This window comes from Natator depressus, chromosome 7, assembly GCF_965152275.1.
Source record: "Natator depressus isolate rNatDep1 chromosome 7, rNatDep2.hap1, whole genome shotgun sequence".
NCBI lineage: Eukaryota > Metazoa > Chordata > Testudines > Cheloniidae > Natator > Natator depressus.
In genome coordinates, this window is record NC_134240.1 from 47,658,447 (window position 1) to 47,672,616 (window position 14,170).

Below are 14,170 nucleotides of genomic sequence, written 5' to 3' on the forward strand. Positions count from 1 at the left end.
AAGGGGGCGTGGTGGGGGCAGCGGGAGGGGGACGGGGGCTGTGTGTGAAGGGGGCGGGGTGGGGGCAGCGGGAGGGGGACGGGGGCTGTGTTTGAAGGGGCGGGGCGGGGGCAGCGGGAGGGGGGCGGGGGCTGTGTGTGGCGGGGCGGGGGCAGCGGGAGGGGGGCGGGGGCTGTGTGTGACGGGGCGGGGTGGGGGCAGCGGGAGGGGGACGGGGGCTGTGTGTGAAGGGGCGGGGTGGGGACAGCGGGAGGGGGTGGGGGCTGTGAGTGAAGGGGCGGGGTGGGGGCAGCGGGAGGAGTGGGGGCTGTGTTTGAAGGGGGAGGGGTGGGGGCAGCGGGAGGGGGGCGGGGGCTGTGTGTGACGGGGGCGGGGTGGGGGCAGCGGGAGGGGGGCGGGGGCTGTGAGTGAAGGGGCGGGGTGGGGGCAGCGGGAGGAGTGGGGGCTGTGTTTGAAGGGGGAGGGGTGGGGGCAGCGGGAGGGGGGCGGGGGCTGTGTGTGACGGGGCGGGGTGGGGGCAGCGGGAGGGGGGCGGGGGCTGTGTGTGACGGGGGCGGGGTGGGGGCAGCGGGAGGGGGACGGGGGCTGTGTGTGAAGGGGCGGGGCGGGGGCAGCGGGAGGGGGGCGGGGGCTGTGTGTGAAGGGGGCGGGGTGGAGGCTGCGGGAGGGGGGTGGGAGCTGTGTATGCCGGGAGGAGGCGGGGCCGGAAACCGGGACTCGAGCCCGTTAACTCTGACCCCAACCCACCACATCACGTGAGGGGGAGGAGTCTCACATTGTAGCACTGCTCCTCGCACTCTCCCCGCCCACCCCCGCTCCCTGATCATGTGAGGCGGGCGCCCCGCGCGGCCGGACGTGTCGTAGGGCGGAACGGGGAGGGGTCTCTCCGTTGCTGGGCTCCGCGAAGGCGCCGGGTGGCTCCTGCCTGCCCGGGCCATGCTTCCGCCCTGAGTATGGGCGCCAGCGGCTCCAAGGCCCGCGGCCTCTGGCCCTTCGCCTCCCCCGGGCCGGGTGGCGCCGCTGGCCCCGGCGGGGAGCAGGCCCTTGCCCGGGCGCGCGGCTGCCGTAGCGCCACCCCCTTCGTCTTCACCCGCCGCGGGTAAGGGCGGGGCGGGCGCCTGGTTTCCATAGGGCAGGGGGTGGGTTGCTATGGGGCGGGCTCCCATTGGCTGGGGGGTTGGCTGTTGGAATGGGCTCCCATGGGCAGGGGGACCTCTTTCCATGGGGCAGGGAGTGGGTTGCTATGGGGTGGGCTCCCATGGGATGAGGGGTCTCGTTTCCCTGGGGTGTGTTGCTGTGGGAGTTGGGGATGTAATGGTTTGGGCTCCCGTGCAGCAGGTGGCAGCCAGCAGGTTCCCATGGGGCAGGAAGGTGTCAGAGTTGGAGGGAGGGAGTTGCTCTGGGGTAGGCAGTGGCTGGGGGCTGCACATCACGTTCGCTATACGATAGCGCAGTCTGGCAGAGAGGCAGGATCTTCTGACCCTCTGCATGATGTCTTTCTCACTTCCAGGCCACATTCAGATGAGTTTCTTCTGCTGTAAAGTGGCCCTTGCGCTGTCCTGGTGGGCATGTTGGATCCTGGGGTCTGCACCAAAGAGCTGTGACATCTGAGTAAACTGTCACATCCTGGAAAATCTGAGGCCTAGATGGGCACCATTGTGCCCCTGAGCAGCCTTAGCTGGAGCCTTATAGTGCCCAGCGACACCTGGCACTTGCAAGTACCGCTGGTCCATATGTTCCTATCCATGGAATATTCTCTGTGGTACCCCTCTAGGGTCGACTGCAGAGTCGCCGTTAAAGTTACACACTTTTTTAGTGATTAGAGGGTACAGTTTGGATACAGAATCACTTTTTTAGTGATTAGAGGGTACAGTTTGCACCCTGAAGCCCTATGTAGCAGGCTGGGAGGAGGATGGATTTGCCTATAAGGGGCATTCACTATAAAGGGTGAGGGTGCTGAGCTCTGGGAAGACAGAAATGTTACTCTTCCCAGGACTCTTGGCAAGAATTGGGAGGGGCAAAACAAAAGGCTCTGAATGTAGTTTCTCACACTAAGCTTTGGAACTTATGTTTCACAATCCATGGTAACGTAGCTCCCCACTGTGGCATCTGTGCACAGATAAGAGTATATAATTTCTTTTGATTTGTCTCCTTTTTATTTAAAAATAGATAGTGCATCTAATTGCAGCTCTTATTCAGATGTGATTTTTAAGGAGATAGAACTGTTGGGCCAAGGCGATGGGGACTTTACCTTGGGGGAGGAAGAGTGAATGACTGAGTCCAGTGACCCAGCTGTGTCAAGGTCACAATGAGGGGCCCAAGAAGAGCTGTGCTTCCTGCCTTATGAGGTGTCACAGTTGGGGTGAGGAATAGCCCCCCAATTGTAGAGGTACCAGGGTACAGTCACTTAGATGTGCAAAGTCAGTGGTGTTCAGTAGCAGCTACTCCTTCCGTGAGAAGCACAGACTGTACCTTGTGAGGCAAAGACATGGGATCTTGCTGATTGCCTGCCAACTAAGCTTTGTGCATTGGGGCAGGGCAAGCCCTATCACCTGTTTAGATTGAGGCTCCTGTTAGTGCTTTTTACTGATCACTGTGTCTGGAGTTATTTCCCATCAGTAGCTGTTTGAGGCTTTTCACCTCTGGAAAAGCCTCAAGTCTTTTGTCAAGAACTCGGAAGCAGACTGTACCTGCCTGATCTTTGTATTCTTCTGTGGACAAAATCTGGCAGGGGCAGAGTCCTATCTGGGAGCTAGCAGACTGTTAGCTGAGCGGGAAGTAAATGTAGAGCTGCAGCTAAAGCCTTTATCTTAGTGACTGGGTTGAAATGGATTGCCTCCATCAGACCTATGTGCACCACAAAGTTGTTTCTTTGCCAGTTCTTAAATTATGTGATTAATATTGTGCCAAAATCCTTGACTTTTGCTTTGGGTTCATTTCCTCCTAATTAGCTGTTGGCGTACTGGTGTACCTCCTTTCTTGACAGGAGAGTCATCAGGTGCATCTGAATCAAATGGCATACCTGGCAAACTGTTGCCCGTGGTTAGCTGAAATTCTACCCCTCTTCCTTGGATATAAAGGAAGGTGTAATAACTGATGTTTATCTGCGAATTGGCATAGTCTCAATACCCCTCTTTAGTCTAGCCTAAATCGGTAGCTTGTGTGTCTCTTTCTTTATGCCCACAAGCCAGTCGGGAGGTGCAGGATTTGCAATGTGTGGAAACAGGGAAATTCAACAGCAATCCAAAAGGCTGCAGTTGGGCCTTTATTTTTTGTTTATATGTGGCTTCTGTCCAGAAAGGAAGCTGTGCTACTTTCTCATCCCACCACTGTTTTGAAGAATTGTGTGGCTTCTTTAGAGGTACCAGTATATTGCTTTTGTATTTTATGTTCATTTCAAGGATAGGGTAGCATTGGATGGTGTAGCAAGGGGAATGTCAGTGCTGTAGCTGTCGTTTGTGTCATTGGAGGACTTCAGGCGCATGTGAGTCAGTTGTACAAATCTTGGTACACTCAGTATCTGTGTGTGCATGGAGCTGTGGTGTTTACATTAGTGCAGTCTTAGTGCTATATGGTAAAATTGGTTCAGTCCCATAGAGAAAGGGAACCGGGTGTTCAAACATACCATAAACTGGGACAAGAGGGGAGTTAATAGCCGAGTTGATTCTGGGGCCTTTTACCACCAGGTCACGGGTTCTGATATAGATCCGTTAGTAGTGACCCAAGTTGGTTATCACCTGATAACTTTGATTCCTGTGAAATAAACTGGTCATCTCACTTTGGATCCTAGTGAAGAGGTGTTTACATCACAAAACCCACCATCTGTGTGCCTTGATTAGCTCCATTGCTAGCAGATAAGCCAGGCACTGAATAGATCAGACTGAATTCCCCTCTTGCCACAAGAAATCCTGAAGTCATCTAATGACTTATTTTCCTCTTTAACTGCAGCAGTCTCTCTTGGGGTAGGAGAAAGTGCTCTTGAACTGCAGGGTCCCCATTTAGTGAGCTTAGTTCATGGTTCCTATTTCATGCCTGATCCAAGTGTGCTCTCTTTTAACTTAAAACTAGATGTGTTTGAGCAGTGAACGTAAGACTTGATCTTGTAGTTAAAAATGGCGTTGTACCCTTTGTGCTGAATAGCTGTCTAATTTGGCAACAACTTGAGCTTGTTTGTCCAAGAGTGAAACTGTTCTGGTGGCTGTTGTACCCTTGAGTGCTACAGATCCGCCAGTGTGTGCATGGAATCAGAGCTGGGAAGCGTGCTTGGTACTGATTTACCATGGCTCCATTGGTCTGTGTTTAACTGCTTATAATTGCTTCTGTACAAAACCAACTTTCCGGCTGTGTGAGTTGATAGCAAACCTTATCTCTGTATACAGAATGGGAGCAGTAGCTCCAGCTTCTTCTCTCTCCCATCTCACCCCTGGTTTGGCCAGGCCCCTGTGATGGAGGGACTGCAATCTTCATGGTCCATTTAGTCCCTTACCACTCCACTGAGCCTGACTGTGCAACCTCGGGGTGGGCTGATCTGCCTACACAGCAGCTGCTGGCACTTCCATTGAAATCTGAGTACTGTATGTATTTAATGCCAGTTGCTGAGTGGCTTTATGATGCGGATTTCTGTCCTGCTAGATACTGCACTGAGGCCAGCTCCTTGTTTCACAGCTGCTGAACAGCTGTCAGATGGAAATGACTCTTGGCTGCTGACCCAAGCTGACAGGCTCCATATCGCATTTTCCAGTCCCATGGTGCTCAGCCCTCTCCAGTGTGTAATGTCCAAAACAGCTGATGTCTGCCAGCCCACTCCTGCCCTCTTCCCAAAATATTTGGGTAGGGATCATTGATGGCCAGTCCTCCCAGTCTCTTACGTGCTCCTCTCCTCATTCCTCTGCAGCTCCATGTATTATGATGAGGATGGGGATCTCGCCCATGAATTCTATGAGGAGACAATTGTCACCAAGAATGGGAGGAAGCGCGCCAAACTGAAAAGGATCCACAAGAACCTGATACCTCAGGTAACATGCTCAGAAACAAAAGTGACCCTACTGTGACAGGTTTGGGCCCTTTGAAGTGTCAACTGATGTGCTGGGATGCCACTGAATCAGCCTATTCTGCCAGCCTGGGTTCCCGTTACCTGGCTTTGCTCACAAGCCTCTTCCAATCAAGCACACAGGCAGGGCCACACCCAGCTGCACAGAGAGACAGAGATCCGCTCTGGAAAGATTTAGCCTTAGAGGCTTACCCCAACACTCTGGGTTTGTACCCTTTAAAGGGAGTGGGCACTAAAGGTTTTATGAAATGCTCCCCCTCCCTCAATGTGGAGGGAGATATGCACAACTTCTTGCCTCCCCCCAGTTAGAAATTACATAAAGTGGGTTATATTATAAACAAGAAATAAGTTTAACTACAAAATGTGAATTTTAAGTGAATGTAAGAGATAACAGACAGAACAAAGCAGATTACTGACCAAATAAAACAAAATATGCAATCTGGGCTCAATATACTTAAGAAACAGGTTACAAAATGTAATTTCTTACCCTAAATGTTGTTTTAGGCAGGTTGCAAAGTTTCTGTGGTTCAGAGTTCCAGTTATATTTCTCTTCAGACTGGACCCCTTTCTAAGTCTGGACTCCTTCCCTTCAGGTGGCTTTAGCAGTCTTCTTGGGCAGACAGGCCATGGAGAGGAGTCCCATTTCCCTTTCTCTCCACCCTTCAATAGGGTTTACATAAGGCGTGAATTCTTTGTTTCCCAAACTTGACCCCCCCCCCCCCCCTTTCCTTCCAGTGGAATACTAAAAGAAGTCCCAGGTAATGTTTAGTATCAGGTGACAAGACCACCTGACTGTGTAGTATCACAGAGTCCATGAGTCAGTGGCAATATGGAGCATCCTCAGGAAGGCCAAGCCTTTTCACAGTCCATTTTCCTCGCTGATGGGTCATCAGCCCAGTCTGGCTTTTCCATTGTTGTACCTGAAGTGTTAGCAGAGGGTGTCACCCAAAGTAGCATAGTTGAAATACAGATACAGAGTCAATATTCCTAACTTCAGATACAGAAATGATGTAGGCTTTCAAATTGGGTAATCACATTAAGTAAATTTTAACGTTTCCAAAGAGATCTTACAAGACCCATCTTACATAAAGTGAATCTGTTATGTCAATCATATCATAAGCATATTTTCATAAAGAATATGGAGTGAAACATCACAGTGCGCCAAACTAAAAGGGGTCCACAAGAACCTGATACCTCAGGTAACACGCTCAGAAACAAAAGCGACCCTTGTGGGGACTCGACCGATAATGTATTAACATGCTATGCAGGACTCCCGGGTTCCTTTGTGAACTCTTACCAATGGAGCACCTGGGATTTGTGCCAGGGCTCATCCCCTGGAAGTCTAGTGGTAGCTCACTGCAATCCTGACTAGATATGCCTATGGGACAATGGCTTTCAAATTACATGGAAACCTTTTGCCCAGATTTCTCTTTCTGCTCAACGCTCCCGAAGGGAAGGGTAGGTATTCCACCCCCACCCTTGTGCCCAGGCGTCCTTGTTCTGAAGCAGAAATGATAAGATTGAGTAAAGGGCACCTATGTATGGGGGTGTTCTGAAAATCCTGCATGATTAAGTGCCTGGCTCAACCCCCTATCTCTCTCTGACGGGGTGAGAGAAACAAATACTAAGTAACTTGACCGTTTTAAACAGCAAACACCAGGGAAGCTCTGACATTGGTATGCCCCATGGAGCCACTTGATGGTGCCAGTTTGGAACAAAATCCAAACTGTGATTTAGTGAACCAGCAGAGTGAGGTCAGGGAAGCCAATTAGCATGATACACTTGTGTCAGGAAGTTCCTGCTTTCTGAAGCCAACAGTCTGACCTTAAAAATGAACATTGACTCCCTGTTCTGTGATTTACAGTATTAACACTCAGCATTGATATAAAACCCCTTCATTTTCAAACCCTCCGCTCAGGTCCTTGAAGTTATCTTTTATTATAAACTGTAAAAGGAACAATATAACAAACCGTCCTAAAATCAAACAAAAGAATAAATAAGGGGGTGGAGGGGAAGAGTCAGATATTGGAAGGGACCGGGGGACCAGAGGTTCTAAATGTGGGGTATTGGTTATGATTTGACTAGTTTTCCGGGGTTTAAAATTGAGAAGTGCTGAAGCAGATATTAGGGTAGAGCAGACTTCATGCAAACACAGCAGTATTGTCTCTAGGTCAGTGAAAATGGGTGTGTTGTCGCCATCTGACAGCAGTTCAGTGGCTACTATGAGATGAGTTTGGGGGGGCTGGGGTCTCAGTCCAGCTTCTAGTGGGCAGCTGTCCATATTGCACAGTTGCCACTAATTGACGCCATTATTGGCATTCTCAGGAGAGAGGCTGAATGGGCTGTGGGAAGCAAGCTCCCCTTTTGCCCCTTGAGGGGATCCATTTGGACGGTGGAGTGAGGCACATAGACAGTATGCAGTTTCTACCACCACTACCTGTGCTGTATTTGTTTTATGGACAGGGGACCTCATTCTCCAGGACTGTTGAGCTGGCACCTTTCATGAGCACTAAAAATCAACTCCGCCTAGCTATGGCTTTCTAGTAGTAGCCACAGAAATTCTCATCTGTTCCAAGGCTTTTGTATGTAGTTATGAAGGTCTTGTTTATTTTGCAAAATACATTTGTTGCATTCACGCTATACCCAGGCACCCATATGAGCTGGTGCTGCTTTCTAGCAGCAGCTGCCATGTGACAAACTTGTCCACGTTGTCATGAACCAAGCAAGGCCCATTAATTGGGAGGCCACAGGTCAAGACATTCCCTTATTCCTTTTTTTGGTGTTAGTCTCCTGCAAAAACTGTGGCTGTTCTCCAGAAAATACAGATCTTTTATTAAATGTAATAAAACTTTCTCAGTTTTTATCATCCCTGCAATAGGCCTTTGTCCTTCGCTAGCACCTTATAGTTCTGGCCGTCCAGAAGCCTTGCAAACACAAACTAACCAGTTCATTTCAAAGAAGCATTGTCACCGTACTGCAGGTGGAGAAATGTAAGCATAAAGGGTGAAATGACTTCTCTTCCCATAGTCTAAACACTAGACCACATTCCCAGCCTCTCGTATGTCTAGTGGGGATTGCCCTGGTTCAAACTAGTTCTGATCCCTCTGTGAAACCAGAGCATAAAACCCATTAGCGCACACATCCTTTGCCTATCGACCCTGAAGCTACTTTGCTTTCTGATGTGTTTGTAATGGAAGAATATTCACACCAAAGTACATTAAATGCATAAGGCTTAGAGTTCTGCTTTAGTTGACACACGTGCTTGTTACGTTCACAGTATCTATCACTCCTTGGCCAGAAACCTTGCTTGTGCACAAGGGTCTTTGATCTTTTCTTCTGTTCAGTCACTTAGTCCTTTCTTTTCCAGTCTTTTAAATGACTTTTAAATTAAAGGTGCCAGACTAATAGCCCTGGAAGCTGATGACCTCCTAGTCATGGATCAGGTGGAATGCGGACAGCGACAGGCTGAGCTGCTTCCCCCCCACGCTCATGCTATTGTCGTTCAGACCCATCGTGCTCAGCGTCGTAGGAACTGAGCACCTTAGTCTGACTTTTAGGGGCTACTTCTAGCAGCACATCCAGTCTGTTTTGCCTGCCTGGTGCTCAGAGTGTCAACCAACAGCTCAGTTGTGATGGTTTCATGGACTCTTGTCCATTAAGAACTGGACTGGGACATAAGCTCTATTGTCTGTCTCCATCTGCTGTGACTTGCAGAGCATGGGACCTTTGTTTGCAGGCCTTTTCTTAAGACTCTGCTCTGACCAGTGTCTCCCCTGCCTTTTTACCCTCCTTGCTCTTTTTTCAGGGTATAGTGAAACTGGAGCACCCTCGCATTCATGTGGACTTCCCCGTTATCATCTGCGAGGTCTGAGCTGCGGGGGGAGTGTGAGCTGCTGTTGTGTGCCGTCAGTGCACCCAACCTGCCCAGCCTTACCATACCTAATGTAACCACACAAGGCTGCCTTGTGTTCCTGAACGACAATGGACTGCCAGCACAGATGCACACACTCTTGACTTTGGAGCTCCTCTTTCCTGGAGGAGGAGGAAGAGATGGGGTGGTGCAGAATTGGCTAGTTACCTGGAATAGAATTGGCTAGGAATCTCTTCACAAGTTAGACGAGACATGTGACCTTGTTTAGCAACATGCTTAACAATACCCTCGACTGAGTCAGAAGATTGAAATCCTTCTCGCGGCTGCCATCAGATGTTTGGATGGATCACTGAACTGCCCATGACACTTGTGTTTGAGGTTTTAAAGGGAGAGCCATCCTGCATCTCTTGCCGAACAAAATCGCTGCTTCTCAGGTACCTGCCCCAGATAGAGTTGAGGTCAGTTAATTCACCTCTGTGGGGCTAGGGGCAGCCCCCTAATGCCCCTTCCCTACAAAGTGGTGATGAATAAAAGAGTAGTGGTGTAGTTTATCCTTGGGGGGGGGGGTGTGGGTTATGCAGTGCTGCCCCCAGGTTGGTCTGGGAATGGAGGGTAAATGGGGCGGTCTGAGGTGGAGCTAATCTCGAGAACCCCAATGAAACAGAGTAGCGCTTCTCGGGAAGGTAGGAGACCAGATTTCATTGCATCAGACCTCAGTCTCATCTTTTATACAGCCCCCTCCCGTGCTCAGCGTTATTTTGTACTTCCTAGCGATATGGTTCGTCTAGTCCCCAGAAGCCTTTCCAGTGGCTTTAGATACCCCAGCTCAGCTGTTGGTGTTAAGACCTCTCCGAAAATCCCATTGGCCAGTGGTGGCGCTGTGCAGAGCCAGCAGAGCAAACAGTCCGATCTTTGCAGCAAGATCAATGGATGCTGCTGGAAGCAGCAGCAGTCCTCAGAGCTGAGTGACTGGGCTGGCAGCCCATGTTAACCCACACAGCTTTGCAGTTCGGATTCGCACAGCAGGGCTTAGTTTGCCACCCATTAGCATGCATCTGCCTTGGCGGGAGCAGGCTGCGCTCCTGTTGAGTGGCGTTCTTCCCTCTCCTGAATCTGGTGTGTTGGAGTGTGGGGTACAAGGTGTGAACCCTTGTATTAGCCATAGCGTTTATTTTGGGGCTCAGTCCCTCTCAGAATGTGGTTCTGGGTAACTTTCATGTGTTGATCAGTTGTGCCCTAGAGCCACCAGCGTGCCGCAGCTGTGTGTAGCTGTGATAGAGCCAAGGCAGAAATGAAGAGTCAGCTTTTACTCTCTAAAGCAATTGGTGTTAGCCCCCTCCTGTCTTGGAAATCTCCCTGAGATATGAAGCCTGGGTTCTTCCGCTGCACCCATTCCTCTCTTTCTTTCTCCCTATGGGGACAAGAGGGAATGCAATGCACTTTAATGGAAGGTTCTCTCTTCCCCACCCAACTTGATAAAGAAACACGTGGCTATTGGGGCAGCTCCCTCTTCCAGCTAGACTCATGGTGGCAGTACTGAAACTGTGCATTGGTGCGTCTGCCACTTCATGCCTGCTTCCTCATTTGAAGGATTGAGTGCTGGCTGGCTGCTGCTGAGCTGGGGTGAGACTACCCCCATCCCAAACACTAGAAGTCGTGGTCTCTCGGTTCCGGGTTACATGAGAATGGGCAGAGTCGTTGTGCACAAGCAGGATGTCAGGGATCCTTACCACTATCTACCCCTCCAAGAACTCCTGTGAAGCTTTAAAACTGGATCGAGATGTGGCTCCCACAGCAGTCAGCTTATTAGAGACATCTTGTTTCCCCTTCCAGAGCATGTAATTTACTTTCTGAGCACTTCAGACATTTGCTACCTCGATGTTTAATTTAAGCTGCTGCTGCAAAGTTGTAGCAGTATCTGTGTGTCTGTATTGGTTGTATCCCTCTCCACACCCCTGAGAATAGTTCTAGGGGCTGTATGCCATTCTGATAGGGGTCTGGTAGTTAGCAATAGCAATGCTGGCGCTCAGACTCGGCCTTGTTCCCCAATCGCTCTCTGTAGTGGTTGGAGTGAAACTACAGCACCGAGGGACCAAAGGTTCTTCTCCCCTGCCCCCACCCCCGCATGGAAGTTAGTTTTCACAGGTAGAGTGCTTTGATAGCTCTAGCAGAGAGCACTTTTACACTGTGATGCTGAGCATTTCCTTCTAGATCAGTGTTCTTCCACCTACTTGGAAAAGTCGCTCTTAAAAATATCCTATTAAAGTGTCTCTTGTTTGCACCAGCCATTCTCTAGCAGGTGACTTGGGTTCATCTCAGACCAAGGCTTGCAGATCTTCTTGAAAGAGGCACATCTCTGGTGGCTGAGCTGGGCTGGAGGACACCATCTCCAACAAAGAAATGGATCAAGCTATGTGAGGCTGACTCAGCCCTGGACCCCTGCTCTGATACGGGGAGACAGCTCTGAAAACTACCCTCTTGCTTCTGCTTGTGGGGTGTGTGTAGAAGACAACTTGGGCTGGGAGCCCTCCTTTGGCTTCTCTTGATGGAGGCAAGAGACTGCAGGAGACCACTGGCCTCCTCCTGAGTGGAGAGCAGTATTGGTTAGGTCCTGAGTGGTGGGTGGAATCTAGCACAGGGGAAATGAGGAGGTGTTTGGTATGGAGGAGAGTGCATGGGGAGGGAGGTGGCTTCTGTAGAAATAAGATACTGGCGAGCGGTTCTCATTTCCCCCCACATGTCCCCTGGAGCAGAGGTTGGTAGGGCATCACCTCCCATGTGCTTTGGTGTGGGGTGTGGTACCTGTGTTTGCAAATTCAGGAACAGGCTCCTCATCCTTGCGCTGGGCAGGTTTGGGGCAGCAGGGTTAGATCTGTGTTCTGAATGCCAAGCTGGTCTAGGGTAGTGTCATGGGCTGTGCCAGGTGGAGCCGGCCGTTAGTTAAACAAGCTCCATGCCAAGAGTTGGTCAGAAATCAGTGAGCTGAATGGTGAGCTAGGTCTTTTGGGGAAGACTCTGTATGGAGGGAAAGGCAAGATGCTTCCCACTCGTATAAAAGAGAGGGAGCAGGAAGGGGAGTTAGTCCTTCTGAGTAGGCTGAGCTCCCCCTTCTGTGATTCCCAGAAACCATCTGCACACCACAAGCAGCAGGGATGAAAGGCTTGACTCTGGAAAGAGACGGTGTTTCATAGCAGCAAGCAGGGCTGGCCGGGAGACGGTGCATCTGGCAGAGCTTGTCGAATGGCTTTCACAGAGGAAGCCATGCTTTCCCCTTTGTACGGAGGTTTGTGTAGCACATTTTCACCTTGGCAAGCCCTTGCTGCACTTGGGAACGGGAATGGGTTGCCCACTGCACAGTGAGTAACACTCTTGAGGTACCCAGCCAAGGCTGAAAGGCACTGGGTATGTCTACACTGCAATTAAAACCCTGTGGCTGGCCTGTGTCCGCTGACTTGGGCTCACAGGGTTCAGGTTAAGGGGCTATTTAAGTGCAGTGTTAACTTTCAGGTCCAGGCTCAAGGACCCTGTGAGGTCTGGGGGTCCGAGTCTGAAAGTCTACACCACAATTAAATAGCCCCTGAGCCTGAGTCAGCTGGCACAGGCCAGCTGTGGTATCAAATTACAGTGCAGACATACCACTGTGTGCAGAGTACAGTGTCTGTGTCTCACATCTGGCCATAACATAGTAGCTTAGCCCTGTCATGTTCTTTTACTGGCTGCCTTGCTTCTGAATAGGGAGAGGTTACCAGGGCACCCTTCGCTCAGCAAAGCACCATGGGTAACCTATACCCATTTTCACTGTCCTTTAAATGCTCTGAGACAGCCTGTTGGGAAACTCCCTCTCTTCACACATCCCGAGCAATCCAATCAGAGTCTTCCCCCAAGGAAGGGCTCATTCCACCCTACTTCTAAAGCAGCAGGCTACCTACCCCTCTTCCTGACCCACTTCTTTTCTAGGCTGGCTAGCCTACTGGGGTTGAAGCTGTGCAGTCAATCTTCATGGATTCTAGAATCCCAGCCTTTCTCTCCCCCAACCCTATTTCCTAGCAGTGCCGGTCCCCTTGAGCCTACGCAGACGGGATGAGGAGGACCCTTGGGAACTGCTGAAGGGATATTTAAAATGTGAAGGTAATTGTAAATAGTATCTATGTCCACTATATTGTTGGAGCAAGCAAAAAAACACACTTGGTTTCTTTTCAATTTTTTTACTACTTCTTTCTGTGCAACTTTGTGCTTTCAAGTGTGGATGTGTAGAATTGTACTCACCAACACTACACTTACAGCTCCTCTAGCGAATGGATAGGAGTTTCCAATTCAAACATGTACAATATTTTTGGTCCTCCTTCCTCTGCCTTTGAGTGCATCTGTCTAATTTTGTTAAATTTCAATAAAACTATTTGTAGATCCCAAAAGTTCAATGGCTGTCTTATTTTTGGAGGGTGATTTAGTAACTGGTCTTACTGCCTCTGTATGTAATGGACAGACAGGACATGTTAGAGCTAACGTAGTGTGAACTTGCCATGCAAGCTTTACCCATACAGATGTCGCTGCCCCTGTAGCAACCCCCCTAGTTCTACTCAGGGGCCTTACCTGATTCTCTCTCCCCTTCAGTTGTACTGACACAAGGAAAAACTCTTCTGAATTGTGCCCAGAAATAGGGCTTGCCTGAGGGGGACACATCTGTCTGCTTACATCCACCTAAGGATCTGAATCGATGTCTCTAAAACATGGTGTTTTGTGCCATCTGTTTTGTGGTAGTAAGTGAAAGCCACCAAGCTAAGGTGTTTATAAACAGATTCGTAAATAGAACGGCCATAGTGGCTTTGGAATCTATCTGTGGAGTCTTTACAAAATTAACAGAGTTTGTCTCCAGCTGATCAGGCTTATCCCCTTTAATTACACAATTGTTTTCAACTGATGGGGGGGGGGAAGAGGCAAAGCTAAGCACAGCTGCTCTTTAGACTCCTGCAGCACAGTGAATGCTTCTAATCACCCCACCCCACTTGAAATAACAGGTATGTGGTACCTCAACATGCTTACACCTCACATTATTGCTACATAGGCTGGTCAAGTGCCATGTATGGATGCAGTTTGTGGTATTGAACACATGAACAGTTAGCGTGGGGGGGCTATCTAAGTGCTGAAGCTTGGATTATGGGATGTTGAAGTTTATTTACATCATGATGGTCTTGGTTGTGATCTTGAGGTCCTAAGATATGAGTGATCCCCTTGCAGGTACCCGAGAAGCA

The 14,170-nt window shown here is 49.9% G+C and overlaps 2 protein-coding genes across 4 annotated transcripts in view; both read left to right on the forward strand.

The window, feature by feature from the left end:
- The window catches only part of RASSF1 (Ras association domain family member 1), a 37,123-nt gene extending 32,145 nt beyond the window's left edge, over positions 1 to 4,978 (forward strand). The window contains exon 7 of one of the 2 annotated variants that reach the window (XM_074958331.1): positions 4,895 to 4,978. The gene's annotated coding sequence lies outside the window, so the exon portion shown is untranslated. The remainder of the gene's footprint in view (positions 1 to 4,894) is intronic. The other variant, XM_074958332.1, reaches the window with a different exon arrangement.
- On the forward strand, positions 939 to 13,326 carry TUSC2 (tumor suppressor 2, mitochondrial calcium regulator). Of its 2 annotated transcripts, XR_012640252.1 has the most exons (4): positions 939 to 1,099; positions 4,895 to 5,015; positions 8,856 to 9,355; positions 11,207 to 13,326. XR_012640252.1 is itself a non-coding variant. In XM_074958333.1 (3 exons), exons 1-3 carry the CDS (start codon positions 954 to 956, stop codon positions 8,919 to 8,921), a joined length of 333 nt encoding a protein of 110 aa, XP_074814434.1. In that variant the 5' UTR covers positions 939 to 953; the 3' UTR covers positions 8,922 to 13,326. The 2 variants fall into 2 exon arrangements, 1 of the variants encoding a protein (XP_074814434.1); XM_074958333.1 differs by having other exon boundaries at positions 8,856 to 13,326.
- The last annotated feature ends 844 nt before the right edge of the window (positions 13,327 to 14,170 follow it).